General features: G+C 30.9%; 2 protein-coding genes across 2 annotated transcripts; both read left to right on the top strand.

The window, feature by feature from the left end:
* The first annotated feature begins 1,555 nt into the window (after window positions 1-1,555).
* Window positions 1,556-2,149, top strand: LOC147072707 (larval cuticle protein A2B-like). The gene is made up of 2 exons (XM_085945949.1): window positions 1,556-1,622; window positions 1,710-2,149. The coding sequence occupies exons 1-2, from the start codon at window positions 1,556-1,558 to the stop codon at window positions 2,147-2,149; spliced, it is 507 nt and encodes a 168-aa protein (XP_085802075.1).
* A 2,907-nt stretch (window positions 2,150-5,056) lies between these two features.
* LOC147072708 (uncharacterized) lies at window positions 5,057-17,524 on the top strand. The gene is made up of 4 exons (XM_085946260.1): window positions 5,057-5,068; window positions 5,533-6,099; window positions 11,011-11,532; window positions 17,396-17,524. The coding sequence occupies exons 1-4, from the start codon at window positions 5,057-5,059 to the stop codon at window positions 17,522-17,524; spliced, it is 1,230 nt and encodes a 409-aa protein (XP_085802386.1).
* Window positions 17,525-18,324: the final 800 nt, after the last annotated feature.

Consider the following 18,324-nt stretch of genomic DNA (forward strand, 5'->3'; position numbering starts at 1 on the left):
GTTCCTTGAGATTTTATAAAATATTTTAAATGTTAATCTAATCAAAAATCTTAATAACCACTTTGATACACATTAAAAAAATGTACTCAAAAGAGACATTTTTATCACACAAAAAAAACGTAAAACAAACATTGTTAAACAAACACGAATAGTGGTTACCACGAGATTAGATCATGTTTAATTAATGATTCTTTTTAATTATTAGGAAAAATCACTTAAGTACTTATTTTTTTTCTCAAAAAAAATGAAATCACTCATATTTTAAAGGGTAGTTACATGATATAAACTTTTCTGGAGAAACAGTGTACTCAAAGATCTTTTCATTATTATTATAACAGCTATATCTCTTATATCAGTTACTGATACCCACTAATTTTTTTAAATAAAATAAATATACTTTTCTACAGGTAAGTAACTATCTGGGTATTTATTTCAATAAACTTTATTTAAAATCTAAATAAAAGTATACGTAAAATCCAAGGTATAATTTATTGCATACAACTTTCATAATACACTTGAGAGCGAATAGAGATGAAATATAGTTTTTACTACTTAACAAGTTTTTTAAAAAATTGCACATATAATAGACTTTATAAAAATATGGATATATTTAAAAAAAAATATTTTATAAATCAAGAAAAATCACTATAATATTTTTATTTTTAATTATAGCACAATTTATATATTTAAAAAAAAACCTAAAAAGAAAAATTTAAATTTCAAATACCTAAGTATAATATTTTCTCGTTGATGACTTTTTAAAATTATGGATCGATTTAATTTAAAGATATAGATATTATTTTATTAATCTATAAAAATCACACGCGTATAATATTTTTTTCATTGATGACTATTTGTTTGAATAAACTTTATGTAATATTGAAATCAAATAATATAATTATTATAGTTTGCTAACACCAGTGTCACCTTAGACGTGATTTGACAAAATGATTTTCAAAAACAATAAATGCTCCAGCGTAAGTTACTCACCTTCAGTCATGTTCGGGTAAAATTAAAGAGGGAGGTTACCTGAAAAATTAATTCACTATAAAAGACAAAGGCGTTCTCTCAAAAGATACAGTTTGTCTCAAACAGTAATCAACAATACATCAACATGGCATTCAAAGTACGTCACATACAGTTTATTTACATACAGTGCTAACCTGAATGGGATTAATAATATTTGTGAAGTTTTGAATTAATACAAATTTATAAACTTGTGTGAATATTCAAAATAACATAAAAATTTGTTCAGACACAATTTATTTGATGTCGTTACAAAATCATTTACATGATTGAAGACATCACTTGTACCTATAGCATATTTTGGTTATTCTACAGAAATAAAAAAACAATTGTTTATTTTATCTAATAATGAAAAAAATATTATTCAATGTGTGTTTCTAATATATTAAAAATTAAAATATTATACTTTTCATCAAATTTAATAGAAAATTTGCGTAATTTTACATCGTAGCAATATTAAACATTTATGTCAATAAATCACAAAATATGCCATAGGCTATATAGTGTTCGGATGACGTTTACGAATTAAATGTTTTATATTTTTCAGATCCTCGCTTTCGCTTGCTTCGTGGCTGTCGCCCAAGCCGGAATCATCGCACCCGTAGCTCACTACGCAGCTGCCCCAGTTGCCCACTACGCCGCTGCCCCAGTTGCCCACTACGCTGCTGCCCCAGTTGCTCACTACGCATCTGCCCCAATTGCCCACTACGCCCCCCAACATGAACAATACGCCGATGGCCCCGCCGAATACAACTTCGAATACTCCGTCCATGACGAGCACACCGGTGACATCAAGAGCCAACACGAAACCCGTCATGGAGATGCCGTCGAAGGATCATACTCCCTGATTGAAGCTGATGGAACCCGCCGTACCGTAGACTACACCGCCGATGACCACCATGGTTTCAACGCCGTCGTCCACCGTGAACCCACCCAACACGCTGTCCCCGCTTACAAGCAAATCGTCAAGGTTGCTGCCCCAGTCGCCTATGCTGCCGCCCCAGTTGCCCACTACGCCGCTGCCCCAGTTGCCCACCACTACGCTGCTGCCCCAGTCGCCCACTACGCCGCTGCCCCAGTCGCTCACTACGCTGCCCCAGCTCAGTCTTACTACCATCACTAAGTAGTTGACTCAACCCAATCGACGACGGAATGCAATTTAGTTTTAAGTAGGAAATTAATAAAATAAATTATTTCAATGCTCAAATTGTTGTATTATTTATTACCTGAACCAAATGATATTATAAAGCAATAATGTAAAGTAAAACGAAGCAAATCTTTTACAACGAACAAACAAAAATAATTGTTGTTATTACGACAACGTGTAATCTATATTCTTTTAATTTTGGTATTGAATAATATAATTCAAGTAGTTATCTGAAGACTATTCTGAGGTTGGTTGTTATATCGTGGAAGCAGCCCTCGATATAGAACATTTTACGAACCGGAGTGATTGACAACTTCCAAAAATATTAAGTTGTAATTGAATTCGAATGATCTTTTTGTTAAACGGGTCGGACGGACAAGTACAGTGACAGATCTTAAACATCTGACATGCTTATCCACTGAAAGTTATGGTAACGAAGAACGCATACCAGCGTTGCAGGCGAATAGTTCTACTAAATATCTTTTTTAAAAATGTATCATTATAATATTTTCTTCGATTATCTACCGCTAATAAGGAGTGCATGGTTGGCATACCCCATGGTCACTAATTTATACTTACCTATAATTATTATATTAATGAATAGAAGTTGCATCAAATATATATTTCAGAAAAATGACATGATTACTTGTAAATATATTATGATTTTTTTAGAAAACGAAAATAGATCTAGGACACTTGAATGACTGAAGGGCCGCATAGATAGAGAATATTATTTTTACATTATGAGAATGGGTCGCCAAATAAAACAGGATTTTTCAGCAGAAGCAATTAAGCTAAATAAAATATATTGGCAAAACAAAAAATTAGACATTATAAGAAATAAGTAAGTTAACGATAATACAAATTTAAAAAAATACACATGTCAGTCATTGAACTATAAATAAAATTTGGAGATGGAGCCAGTTTGTTTTTGAAATGCAATTAAACCATGCCTGAACCAAACCATTGTAGTTTATATTGTATGCTATGGGCGATCTGACAAAATAATAAACACTTTTTCAACCATTCTTATTTATTTTCGTTGAATTATGAATACAAATTACAGATGGTGTTGGTTGTTTTTTTTTAAATTCATTAAGGCCTGTCTAACCGAACCATAATCAATAAACATATACTTCTATCTATAAAATATCTAAAATGATGTATGATTTAATGTCATAATTTAAGATATGTTATATATAAACGAATATTTTGTTGACTATTATCTAATATGGCTTGGATTAGGCAGGCTTTTATTCAATGAAAAACTAACAAACACTATCTACACATTTTTGACAAATTTTAGTGTGCACTACTTGTGTAGGACCTTAACAGCCTACATCCACCCTTCGCCACAGGAATGTACACATTCAATTCGCTTTTGATCATCGCATAAGTAAAATTACAGCACACAGCAAAATTTCACATGACTTGTAAATAAAACAATGAAAATATATAGGTTAAATAACCGTCTAATCATTGGTTGGTTATTATGTATTAAACAGCTTTCTATTAAAACAAATGCATAATATAATATATACTTATTAATAATATGATTGTTGGTAATTAGTGAGCGAGCCCTATTTATTTTTATCCATATTAACATTAAAAAAAATATTTAAAAGATACATTTTTATCACAAAAAAACCGTAGATCAAATTAATGATGTTAAATAAACACAAATACAACATAAACATCATATTTTATTACTGATAATTTTAAATAGTTTTTGATTATTAGGTAAAATCACTATAATATTTTTTTATCTGTAAGTAAAATTTTTTAATAATAAAATATAACTATATGGTAATTATTTTTTTTAAACTACTAGCATGTTAAAGAGTAACTAACACACATTCATAAATATTAAAAAATATACTTGAAAGATACATTTATGTATCACACAAAAAAGTAGAATAAACATTGTTAAACAAACACGAAAACTGGTTACCACAAAATAAAAATAATATTTGAATAGTGAAGTTTTTAAATATTTTTTGATTATGAGAAAAAATCATTTCAATATTTTTTATCTATATGTAAAACTTTTTTAATAATAATATTACCTTTGTGTTAATTATTTTTTAAATGAGGCACTAATATTTCTACGAGTACATGATTTAAACTTTTCTGTAGAAACATTGTACCGAAAGATCTTTTTAATATTATTGTAACTAATACCAACTAGTTTTTTTAAATAAAATAAATATACTTTTCTACAGGTAAGTAACAACCAGGGTATTTATTTTAATAAACCTTATTTCCAATTTAAATGCAAATACATTATGTGTATTCCACGGCATATTATATACGTCATAGTATAATTTTATTGCATAAAGCTTTCATAATACACTGGAAGGCGATTAGGGTAAACTGTAGTATATATATATATTTTTTTGGCACATAGAATAGACCGTATACGAACATGGATATCACACTACATAATTTTTATTATTAATAATTATTGCACTTTTTATATAAAAATATATAAATTTAAAGTATTAGATTTTTTATTGCACATAGAATAAACTTTTTAAAAATGTGGATCAATTTAATTTAAAGATTATTGTATTAATCAAGAAAAATCACACAAGTTTAATATTTTTTTCATTGATTGACTATTCATTTGAATAAACTGTATTTAATATTAAAATCAAATTAATATATAATTGTTTGCAAGCCCATACCAGTGTCACCTTGGACATGATTTGACACAATGATTTTCAAAAACAATAAATGCCCCAGCGTAAGTTACTCACCTTCAGTTATGTTCGGGTAAAATTTAAGAGGGAGGTTACCTGAAAAATTTATTCACTATAAAAGACAAAGGCGTTCTCTCAAAAGATACAGTTTGTCTCAAACAGTAATCAACAATACATCAACATGGCATTCAAAGTACGTCACATACAGTTTATTTACATACAGTGCTAACCTGAATGGGATTAATATTAATTGTGTAGTTTTGAATTAATACAAATTTATAAACTTGTGTAAAATTCAAAATAATATAAAAAATTGCTCGGACATAATTTATTTGATGTCGTTACAAAACCATTTACATGATTGAAGACGTCACCTGCGTGTAACATTTTGGTGATTCTACAGAAACTAAAAACAATTGTTTATTTAATCTAATAATGAAAAAATATTATACAATGTGTGTTTCTTATATATTGAAAATTGAAATATTATATTTTTCATCAAATTTGATAGAAAATTTGCGTAATTTTACATAGTAGCAATATTAAAAATTTAAGTCAATAAAGCACAAAATATGCCATAGGCTATAGAGTGTTGTTCGGATGACGTTTTTGATAATTATAATTTTGGTTGAAATTAAATGTTTTAATTTTTTTCAGATCCTCGCCTTCGCTTGCTTCGTGGCTGTCGCCCAAGCCGGAATCATCGCACCAGTAGCTCAGTATGCAGCTGCCCCAGTAGCACACTACGCAGCTGCCCCAGTAGCACACTACGCAGCTGCCCCAGTAGCACACTACGCCGCTGCCCCAGTTGCTCACTACGCATCTGCCCCAATTGCCCACTACGCTCCCCAACATGAGCAATACGCCGATGGCCCCGCCGAATACAACTTCGAATACTCCGTCCATGACGAGCACACCGGAGACATCAAGAGCCAACACGAAACCCGTCACGGAGATGCCGTCGAAGGATCATACTCCCTGATCGAAGCTGACGGAACCCGCCGTACCGTAGACTACACCGCCGATGACCACCATGGTTTCAACGCCGTCGTCCACCGTGAACCCACCCAACACGCTGTTCCCGCTTACAAGCAAATCGTCAAGGTTGCTGCCCCAGTCGCCTATGCTGCCGCCCCAGTGGCCCACTACGCCGCTGCCCCAGTTGCCCACTACGCCGCTGCCCCAGTCGCTCACTATGCTGCCCCAGCTCAGTCTTACTACCATCATTAAGTAGTTGACTCAAACCAATCGTCGACAGAATGCAATTTAGTTTTAAGTAGGAAATTAATAAAATAAATTATTTCAATGCTCAAATTGTTGTATTATTTATAACCTGAACCAAATGATATTATAAAGCAATAATGTACAGTAAAACGAAGCAAATCTTTTACAACGAACAAACAAAAATAATTGTTGTTATTACGACAACATGTAATCTATATTCTTTTAATTTTGGTATTGACTAATATAATTCAAGTAGTTATCTGAAGACTATTCTGAGGTTGGTTATTATATCGTGGAAGCAGCCCTCGATATAGAACATTTTACGAACCGGAGTGATTGACAACTTCCAAAAATATTACGTTGTAATTGAAGTTGTATTCGATTGATCTTTTTGTTAAACAGGTCGGACGGACAAGTACAGTAACAGACCTTAAACATCTGACATGCATATCCACTGGAAGCTATGGTAACGAAGAACGCATACCAGCGCTGCAGGCGAAAGTATTATAGTTCTACTAAATATCTATTTAAAAAATGTATCATTATATTTTTTTCGATTGTCTACCGCCTATAAAGAGTGCATGGTTGGCATACCCCATGGTCACTAATTATTACTTACCAATAATTATTATATTAATTAATAGAAGTTGCATTAAATATATTTGCAGAAAAATTACATAATTACTCGTAAATATATTAAGGATTTACGACATGAAGTAAATAATGTAAAATTTTACTTGCGTTAAAAAGTGTAGTAACTTGATAAAATAATTACAAGATAAAAATAACTTTTTATATAGAACGATTTTTAATTTTCTGTTGAATCATATAAACTTGACTAGCTTAAACGATCAAAAAATTTTGTACTTGACATGTCATATTGATTTCCATAGTAACGCACGTATATATTAATAATTTAGTTGCTAGAACCCACTTAGCAACCAATAATATTCTTTTACTTTTTACGAATTTTTCTGAAATAACTTTCCATACAAAACAGAATTAACTGAAAATGAATTCAATTATGTTTAAATATGGCAAAAAGTATTAAAAGAATGCATTGGCATCGTGTTATGATATATTCTAAAAGTTTCAAATGTCTAGCTAGTCGGGAAGTTAGCTAAAAATTGATTGCAAGATTTGTACCGGACAAAGAACCACCGGACAATACGAGCATACGAGCTAAGAAAAAGGTTGTAAAATAAGTTAGTCGTAACATGAGCGAAAAAAACTGAACTTGACACCGCATGCCTGCTACGATTGTCGCAAGCTATATACGTGTGGATACGTAAGCAAAATAGGGCAACAATGATATTATGAAAATACTCGCAAAACCGTTGTATAATGTAAGCAGATTTCAGTTTCAGTTTTCACCTGTTTATGAAATAATGAAACTTGTATGAGCAGGAGAATTTACAAAGTCCCTCTTATTCTTCAGAAGCTATATCCGTTAGTAACTAAATTTGTATTAAACAATTTTGTCATAATTAGGTACGGTGCACTACTTAAAAATAGTGGAACACATTGACCAGAATTTGATGGATGCGGGTTCAAGTACCACCCTGCTGCAGTATTTATTTTTAAATATTTTTTTCGAATAAGTATGTTCTCGTAAATTATCGTAGAACAACAAAAATACTTCATTCAAAGATAAAAATAAAATAAAAATAATTATTGTTGACGCTCGCCACGATCGGGCGAAGGAAAAAAGACAGGTTAACATAATATACAGGTATCCTCTTTTCAGCAATGACTAAGGAGCTACCAATACTCAGTTTGATGTTTCCAAAATTATTGAACCAATCGTCCTTGTGAAGATAGGCTTATATTATCTCAAAAATATGCGATATGTGTTACTAGATTTTCAGATAATAAAATATTAACAAAAGTCCTATTAAAAAAACATTTGTTTTTTTTCGGTTTTCAGAAGAATTTTAATAAAATTAAAATGTTATGTCGTGAATTAAAAAAAATGAAAGCTCGTTTTGGTATTGTGGGGAAAAAACAATGATGAATATTAAAAAGACAAACTTTATAAGCTCTATTTACCTCTCACAGCGAAATATCAAATGAGAATATTGACAAAAAATTTCCTGATTTTTTAAAATTTACTTTTAAAATCTTATATCGATAAATAAAATTCACAATAAAAATCAAGCACTATAAAAAAAATAAAGCTACCCAGTATGCGAAAAAAATACTAGATTGCTACTCTCATGCGATATTAAAATTGTGAAAGTTAGACAATTATACAAAAATGCTAGATAGTATTGATGAAATGAGCAAAGTTATAGGTAGTTTTTTTTAATGATACCATATATATATGGAGATGTCGAGTATTGATACACAACTTTTTTTACTATAAAAGCAAATTATTGATGTGTGTATATCTCACTTATCTGGTCGTCTCGCCTCGCCGGGCCCTTCTGAGCCCGGGCCCCCAGGCTAGAGCCCTGTCAGCCTCCCCTCCTTGTGGGGGCCATGGCTATGGGCGATCTGACAAAATATTTAACACTTTTTCAGTCATTCTTATTTATTTTAGTTGAATTAGAAATACAAATTATTACAGATGGCGTTAGTTGTTTTTTTATTTAATTCATTAAGGCCTGCCTAACCAAACCATAATCGATAAACATATTCTTCTATCTATATAATATATAAAATGGTGTATGGTTAAATGTTATAATTTTAGATGTTATAGATAAACGAATATTTTGTTGACTATTATCCACTATGGCTTGGATAGGCAGGGTTTATTTAAATTAAAAACTAACAAACACTATCTACACATTATTGTCTTAGTTAAATGAAAAAAAATGTTTGATTGACAAAGTTTATTGTGCACTACTTGTGTAGGACCTTAACAGTCTACCTCTACCCTTCGCCACAGGGATGTACACATTCAATTCATTCGTGATCATCGCATAAGTAAAATTACAGCACACAGCATTAAAAATATTAAAAATTTCACATGACTTGTAAATAAAACAATTAAATATATTGGTTAAATAACCGTCTAATTATTGGTTGGTTATTATGTATTAAACAGCTTTCTATAAAAACAAATTCATAATATAATATATAATAATTAATAATATGATTATTGGTAATCAGTGAGCGAGCCCTATTCATTTTTATCCATATTAACATCAAAAAATATACTTAAAAGATACATTTTTATCACAAAAAAACCGTAGATCAAATAATGATGTTTAACAAACACAACTACTGGTACAAATACAACATAAACATCATATTTTATTACTGATAATTTTAAATAGTTTTTGATTATTAGGTAAAATCACTATAATATTTTTTTATCTGTAAGTTAAACTTTTTTAATAATAAAATATAACTGTATGGTAATTATTTTTTTAAACTACTAGTATGTTAAAGAGTAACTAACACACATTCATAAATATTAAAAAATATACTTGAAAGATACATTTATGTATCACACAAAAAAGTAGAATAAACATTGTTAAACAAACACGAAAACTGGTTACCACAAAATAAAAATAATATTTGAATAGTGAAGTTTTTAAATATTTTTTGATTATGAGAAAAAATCATTTCAATATTTTTTATCTATATGTAAAACTTTTTTAATAATAATATTACCTTTGTGTTAATTATTTTTCAAATGAGGCACTAATATTTCTACGAGTACATGATTTAAACTTTTCTGTAGAAACATTGTACCGAAAGATCTTTTTAATATTATTGTAACTAATACCAACTAGTTTTTTTAAATAAAATAAATATACTTTTCTACAGGTAAGTAACAACCAGGGTATTTATTTTAATAAACCTTATTTCCAATTTAAATGCAAATACATTATGTGTATTCCACGGCATATTATATACGTCATAGTATAATTTTATTGCATAAAGCTTTCATAATACACTGGAAGGCGATTAGGGTAAACTGTAGTATATATATATATTTTTTTGGCACATAGAATAGACCGTATACGAACATGGATATCACACTACATAATTTTTATTATTAATAATTATTGCACTTTTTATATAAAAATATATAAATTTAAAGTATTAGATTTTTTATTGCACATAGAATAAACTTTTTAAAAATGTGGATCAATTTAATTTAAAGATTATTGTATTAATCAAGAAAAATCACACAAGTATAATATTTTTTTCATTGATGATTATTCATTTGAAAAAACTGTGTTTAATATTGAAATCAAATTATATAATTGTTTGCAAGCCCGTACCAGTGTCACCTTAGACGTGATTTGACAAAATGATTTTCAAAAACAATAAATGGTCCAGCGTAAGTTAGTCACCTTCAGTTATGTTCGGGTAAAATTTAAGAGGGAGGTTACCTGAAAAATTAATTCGCTATAAAAGACAAAGGCGTTCTCTCAAAAGATACAGTTTGTCTCAAACAGTAATCAACAATACATCAACATGGCATTCCAAGTACGTCACATACAGTTTATTTACATACAGTGCTTACCAGAATGGAATTAATAATAATTATGTAGTTTTGAATTAATACAAATTTATAAACTTGTGTAAATATTCAAAATAATATGAAAAATTGCTCGGACATAATTTATTTGATGTCGTTACAAAACCATTTACATGATTGAAGACGTCACCTGCGTGTAACATTTTGGTGATTCTACAGAAACTAAAAACAATTGTTTATTTTATCTAATAATGAAAAAATATTATACAATGTGTGTTTCTTATATATTAAAAATTAAAATATTATATTTTTCATAAAATTTGATAGAAAATTTGCGTAATTTTACATAGTAGCAATATTAAAAATTTAAGTCAATAAAGCACAAAATATGCCATAGGCTATAGAGTGTTGTTCGGATGACGTTTTTGATAATTATAATTTTGGTTGAAATTAAATGTTTTAATTTTTTTCAGATCCTCGCCTTCGCTTGCTTCGTGGCTGTCGCCCAAGCCGGAATCATCGCACCAGTAGCTCACTATGCAGCTGCCCCAGTAGCACACTACGCCGCTGCCCCAGTTGCCCACTACGCTGCTGCCCCAGTTGCTCACTACGCATCTGCCCCAATTGCCCACTACGCTCCCCAACATGAGCAATACGCCGATGGCCCCGCCGAATACAACTTCGAATACTCCGTCCATGACGAGCACACCGGTGACATCAAGAGCCAACACGAAACCCGTCACGGAGATGCCGTCGAAGGATCATACTCCCTGATCGAAGCTGACGGAACCCGCCGTACCGTAGACTACACCGCCGATGACCACCATGGTTTCAACGCCGTCGTCCACCGTGAGCCAACCCAGCACGTCGTCCCTGCTTACAAGCAAATCGTCAAGGTTGCCGCTCCAGTAGCCCATTACGCCGCTGCTCCAGTTGCCCACCACTACGCTGCTGCCCCAGTTGCCCACTACGCCGCTGCCCCAGTCGCTCACTACGCTGCCCCAGCTCAGTCTTACTACCATCATTAAGTAGTTGACTCAACCCAATCGACGATGGAATGCAATTTAGTTTTAAGTAGGAAATTAATAAAATAAATTATTTCAATGCTAAAATTGTTGTCTTATTTATTACCTGAACCAAATGATATTCTAAAACAAGTGTAAAAAAAACAAATCTCTTAGAACGACAAACAAAACTCAATGTTTTTATTTCGACAAGATAATAATAAATATGTGGCATGCATACTCACGGAAAATTATAGCAGAGAAAGCATGTCAGCGTCGCAGGCGAAAATATCAAATTTCTACTAAATCGATATAAAAAAATGTAACAATATTTTATTTTCAATTATCTCTCACCCATAAAGAGTGTATGATCCGCATACTCCTACGGATATCACTGATATTTACTTATAATTAGTATACCTATTAATTAATAGATATTGCATAAAAAAAATTGCAGAAAAATAACAGGAAAAGCTCATGATTGCTTGTAAAAATATGAATTTACGTAAAGTAATAAATAATATTTTTTACTTCCGTTAAAAGAGTATATTAAACTTTATTTAGAGAAATAAAAAATAATTACAAGATAAAAAGAACTTTTTATATGCCACGTTTTTAAATTTTCTGTTTAATCATATAAACTTGACAATTCTATGTACCTATTAATAAAAACTTTTTATTGTACTTGATAGAAATACTGAATAAATATTATAGAATACAGAAATGTCATTTTGACATGTCATATTGATTTCCATAGTAACGCACGTATATATTAATAATTTAGTTTCTAGGACCCCCTTAGGAACCAATAATAGTGTTATACTCTTTACGAATTTTTTCCGAAATAACTTTCCATACAAAACAGAATTAACTGAAAATGAATTCAATTCTGCTTAAAGATGGCTAAGAAGACAGGTTAATGAAGAATGCATTTTCGTCGTGTTCTGATATAATATATTCTAAAAGTTTCAAATGTCTAGTTAGTTAGTTAAAAATCATGGACAAACAAGAAAAAAAATGTACTGGACAAACAAGAATACGAGCTAATAAAAGCGTGGTAATAAGCTAGTCGTAACCTGAGCAAAAAAAACTAAACTTGACAAATAAATACGCAAATTGTCAATATTATATAACCTCGATGCAATGTAGGCCGAGTTCATTTTTCATTAACAATATGTAATCTGTTTTCACCTGTTTATGAAAGAATGATTCTTGTATGAGCAGGGGAATTTACTTACTTAGTAACTCAATTGGTATTAAACAATTTTGTCATAATTAGGCACGGTGCACTTACCTCAAAATAGTGGAACACATTGACCAGAATTTGATGGATGTGGGTTCAAGTCCCGCCCTGCTGCAGTATTTATTTTTAATTATTTTTTTTTCGAATTCGTATGTTCTCGTCAAGTATCGTAGAATAACAAAAATACTTAATTCAAAGATAAAAATAAAATAAAAATTATTATTGTTGACGCTCGCCACGATCGGGCGAAGGAATGAAGTCAGGTTAACATAATATAGGTAGGTATCCTCTTTTCCGGTAATGACTAAGGAGCTACCAATGTTCAGTTTGATGTTTCCAAAATTATTGAACCAATGGTCTTTGTGAAGATGGGCTTTTATTTCAAAAATATGCTATAAGTGATACTAGATTTTCAGATAATAAAATATTAACAAAAAATTCTATTAAAAAGTATAATATGTTCAATTTAAAAAAAAATGTTAATTGAAAAAAATAATAAAAAATATAAAAGCTCGTTTTGGTATTCTGGGGAAAAAACACTAATGAATATTAAAAAGACAAACTTTTAAAGCTCTATTTACCTCTCACAACGAAATATCAAATGAGAGTATTGATGAAAAACCTCCTTAATTTTTAAATTTACTTTTAAAATCTTATATCGATAATTAAATCAAGCCTTACAGAAGAAAATAAAGCTATCCACTATGGGAAAAAAATACTAGATTGCAAGCCTACATACCATAATATTTGTACAAGTTAGATAATTATAAAAAAATGCTAGAAAGTATTGCTGAAGTGAGCAAAGTTATAGATTGTCTTTTTTTATAGATACCTACCATAATTGAGTATTTGGTTTTAATATTTTTGAAAACGAAGACAGACCTAGAACACTTGAGTGACTGAAGGACAGCATAGGGAATATTAATATAATATTATAAGATAGGGCCACCAAATAAAACAGGATTTTTCAGCAGAAGCAATTAAGCCAAATAAATTATATTGGCAACACAAAAAAATAAATCAATATAATAAATAAGTAAGTTAAACGTTTACAATTTTAAAATATATGAGTGTCAGTCAAGATCAACTAGTTGAAGTTTTAGAATTCTACAACAATTCATAAAAGCTTACGCAGAATTTTTCAGAAACCTGTCACTTTTTTAAAAATGAGTACAGATGTGTTTTCACTTAAACGATGATAGCATAGCAGGTAGGTTTACTTTATTCAAGGCGTTCAGTCCGATGATCGCATGTGATCAGCGCACAACTAAAATCACTGCCAATTGAATGTATCAGTGGCGAGGGGTGGAGATAAACTGTAAGGATTCGACATAAATATTGCACACTAAACTTTGTCAGTCATACTTAAATTTTGTTTTCATTGAACTAAGATACAATTTGCAGATGGAGCCAGTAAGTTATTAAAATTCAATTAAACCCTGCCTAAACCAAACCATAATAGTTTAGGTACCTATGCTATGGGCGATCCGACAAAATAATGAACACTTTTTCAGTCATTCTTATTCATTTTCGTTGAATTATTAAGGCTATACTTCAGTTGAGGCATGGTCTAAAAATATTGTGGCTAAAGCCTCAATTACATTGAGCTTCTTTACGAGCTGTTTGTTGGCGAATTTATAATCTGCCTGTAAAGTCGCCCAGTGCAATCATCGAACATGTTAGCTTGTTCGATGGTTACACTGGGCGACTTTACAGGCAGATTATAAATTCGCCAACACACAGCTCGTAAAGAAGCTCAATGTAATTGAGGCTTAAGCGATGCGCGGATTGTGCAAATGACGCGTGCCGAACGAAATATAATTTTTCATAAAAATCCAACATACGTCCATTTAATGTTATGTTTATTGTTATATTACTAATAATAATAGTATATTCATTGACATGTTTTCTTTTTTAAGTACATACGTAAAGTTTTTTAGTCATCTTTACACGACTTAAGAATATTTTCATCCGACGCCATGACAAAAACAAATCGGCGTGCAGAAATCTCGACTGTCGGTCTCCGATTAGCGACTACTGAGAAATTTCGTCGCACCGTTGAAAATTATTTGCCGTTCCACTGAAGTACGCTCTTAAGCAAGAATTTATCAAGCCCTGCTGAACCAAACCGCAATCGATAAAAATATTTTATAGATGAAGGAATATTTTTCAACTATTATCTACTATGGCTTGGATTAGGCCGATTTTAGATGAACTTGAAAAACTAACAAACACAATCTACACATTGTTGCCTCAGTTCAATGAAAACAAATATGTTTGACTGACAAAATTTAGTGTGCACTACTAGTGTATGATCTTAACAGCCTACCTCCACAATTTGCCACTGGAATGTACACATTCAATTTATTTGTGATGATCACATAAGTAAAATCACATAATACAGCATTGAATATATTAAAAACAAGACTTGTAAATAAAACCATGAAAAATTTACTGATTATATTGGTAGGTATTAAACAGCTTTCTAAAAAAACAAAGGCATAATTTATATATTATATATACTAATTAATAATATGATTTCTAGTAACCAGTGAGCGAGCACTAAAAGTTTTTTTATCATTTTTATCCATATTAAACGATGTTTATCCAATGAAAAAAATTAATAACACACATTCATAAATATTGAAATATATACTTGAAAGAGACGTCATGTTCATCACACAAAAGAAAACGTAGAACAAACATTGTGAAACAAACACGAAAACTGGTTACTACAACATAAAGATAATATTAATTTATTAGTGAGATTTTTAAATATTTTTTGATTATTAGCAAAAATCACTTAAGTACCTACTTATTTTTTTTGTAAGTAAAACTTTTATACTAGTGAATTTTATTAATAATAAAATTAACTTTATGTAAATTGTTTTTTAAATCACTATTATTTCAAAGAGTAGGTGCCTATATCATTATTAACTTTTCTGAAGAAACAGTGTACCGAAAGATTTTTTGAAAATAAATATACTTTTCTACAGGTAAGTAACTACCTGGGTATTTATTTAAATAAAATGTATTTAAAATTTAAATAAAAGTATACGTAAATTCTAAGGCAGATACGTCATAGTATATTCATTTATTCCATAAAACTTTCATAATACACTAGAAAGCGAATAGAGTGAACTGAAATATAGTTTTTAATAAAAAGTTTTTAAAAAAATGGCACATAGAATAGACCTATAAAAATATAGTTCATATTATATTTATATAAAAAAAGATATTTTTTAAATTTTATTTTATTAATCTAGAAAAATCAAACTACAATATTTTTATTATTAATAATTATTGCACTATTTACATGTTAAGAAAACCAAAAAAAATAAAATATAAATTTAAAGTATTAATATTTTTTCATGGCACATAGAATAGACTTTTTAAAATTATGGATCGATTTAATTTAAAGATATAGATATTATTTTATTAATCTATAAAAATTACACGAGTATAATATTTTTTTCATTGATGACTATTTGTTTGAATAAACTGTATTTAATATTGAAATCAAATTATATAATTGTTTGCAAGCCCGTACCAGTGTCACCTTAGACGTGATTTGACAAAATGATTTTCAAAAACAATAAATGGTCCAGCGTAAGTTAGTCACCTTCAGTTATGTTCGGGTAAAATTTAAGAGGGAGGTTACCTGAAAAATTAATTCACTATAAAAGACAAAGGCGTTCTCTCAAAAGATACAGTTTGTCTCAAACAGTAATCAACAATACATCAACATGGCATTCAAAGTACGTCACATACAGTTTATTTACATACAGTGCTTACCTGAATGGAATAATTAATAATTGTGTAGTTTTGAATTATTACAAATTTATAAACTTGTGTGAATATTCAAAATAATATAAAAAATTGTTCAGACACAATTTATTTGATGTCGTTACAAAACCATTTACATGATTGAAGACGTCACCTGTGTGGAACATTTTGGTGATTCTACAGAAACTAAAAACAATTGTTTATTTTATCTAATAATGAAAAAAATATTATATTCTTCATCAAATTTAATAGAAAATTTGCGTAATTTTACATCGTAGCAACATTAAAAATTTAAGTCAATAAAGCACAAAATAATTATGCCAAAGGCTATAGAGTGATGTTCGAATGACGTTTTTGATAATTATATTTTTGATTGAAATTAAATGTTTTATATTTTTTCAGATCCTCGCCTTCGCTTGCTTCGTGGCTGTTGCCCAAGCCGGAATCATCGCTCCCGTAGCTCACTACGCAGCTGCCCCAGTTGCCCACTACGCCGCTGCCCCTGTTGCCCACTACGCCGCTGCCCCAGTTGCTCACTACGCATCTGCCCCAGTTGCCCACTACGCTCCCCAACATGAACAATACGCCGATGGCCCCGCCGAATACAACTTCGAATACTCCGTCCATGACGAGCACACCGGTGACATCAAGAGCCAACATGAAACCCGTCACGGAGATGCCGTCGAAGGATCATACTCCCTGATCGAAGCTGACGGAACCCGCCGTACCGTAGACTACACCGCCGATGACCACCATGGTTTCAACGCCGTCGTCCACCGTGAACCAACCCAGCACGTCGTTCCTGCTTACAAGCAAATCGTCAAGGTTGCCCCAGTAGCCCACTACGCCGCTGCCCCAGTTGCCCACCACTACGCTGCTGCCCCAGTTGCCCACTACGCCGCTGCCCCAGTCGCTCACTACGCTGCCCCAGCTCAGTCTTACTACCATCATTAAGTAGTTGATTCAACCCAATCTACGACGGAATGCAATTTAGTTTTAAGTAGGAAATTAAAAAAATAAATTATTTCAATGCTCAAATTATCGTATTATTTATTACCTGAATCAAAGCAAGTGTAAAACAATTGAAATATTTTTCAACGAACAAACAATAATAATCGTTGTTACAATTATTGTAGAATACACTGGCTAGAATTTGATGGATGCGAATTCAAGTCCCACCCGGCATCCGAATTTCTTTTAAATCTTTTTTTTCGAATTTTTCTATTCTCGTGAATTAACGTTGAATAAAAAAATTGTTTTATAAAAGATAAAAATCAAATAAAAATAAATAAAATTGACGCCACGACTGCGCGAAGGGAAGTAAACAGGTTAACAGAATATATCCTCTTTTTATGCGATATCATGGGAGCCACAAATGTTCAAATTGAGTTTCTGAAATTGATCGATCCTATGGTCATTGTGAAGGTTGGGTATTTTATAGCCCTGTCAACATAAATAGATAGCACAGATATTGGGAAACAGTAAAAATAACTTGTTATAAAATCATTATAAATGAATTATTCTTCCATGTTAATTCGTTTAATCTGCCACCAGGGAAGATAAAAATAATGAGAAATGCTTAGTGTGGTAGAATAGGCTACGGATCCCGACTGTAGAAAAATGTGGACTAAATTTTAACACGACTAAAATAATATTACTTATATGTTATTTCAATAGATACTTATTTATCATAATAATATGCATTCAAATTTGTCACTTGAATATAACGCATTTTCAATATTTAGGGACAGTCA

The sequence above is a fragment of the Rhyacophila brunnea genome, unplaced genomic scaffold (genome assembly GCF_057557595.1).
Source record: "Rhyacophila brunnea isolate RB1 unplaced genomic scaffold, BYU_Rbru_1.0 scaffold_19, whole genome shotgun sequence".
NCBI lineage: Eukaryota > Metazoa > Arthropoda > Insecta > Trichoptera > Rhyacophilidae > Rhyacophila > Rhyacophila brunnea.

Bases quoted from the DNA above. Each gene is read 5' to 3' on its own strand.
- LOC147072707 (XM_085945949.1), top strand. From the start codon at position 1,556: ATGTTTTATATTTTTCAGATCCTCGCTTTCGCTTGCTTCGTGGCTGTC. The intron at 1,623-1,709 runs CACCCGTAGCTC...CAGTTGCTCACT, and splicing joins CGCCCAAGCCGGAATCATCG to ACGCATCTGCCCCAATTGCC.
- LOC147072708 (XM_085946260.1), top strand. The intron at 6,100-11,010 runs CATTAAGTAGTT...AATTTTTTTCAG, and splicing joins CAGCTCAGTCTTACTACCAT to ATCCTCGCCTTCGCTTGCTT. The intron at 11,533-17,395 runs GCTGCCCCAGCT...CAAATCGTCAAG, and splicing joins CTGCCCCAGTCGCTCACTAC to GTTGCCCCAGTAGCCCACTA.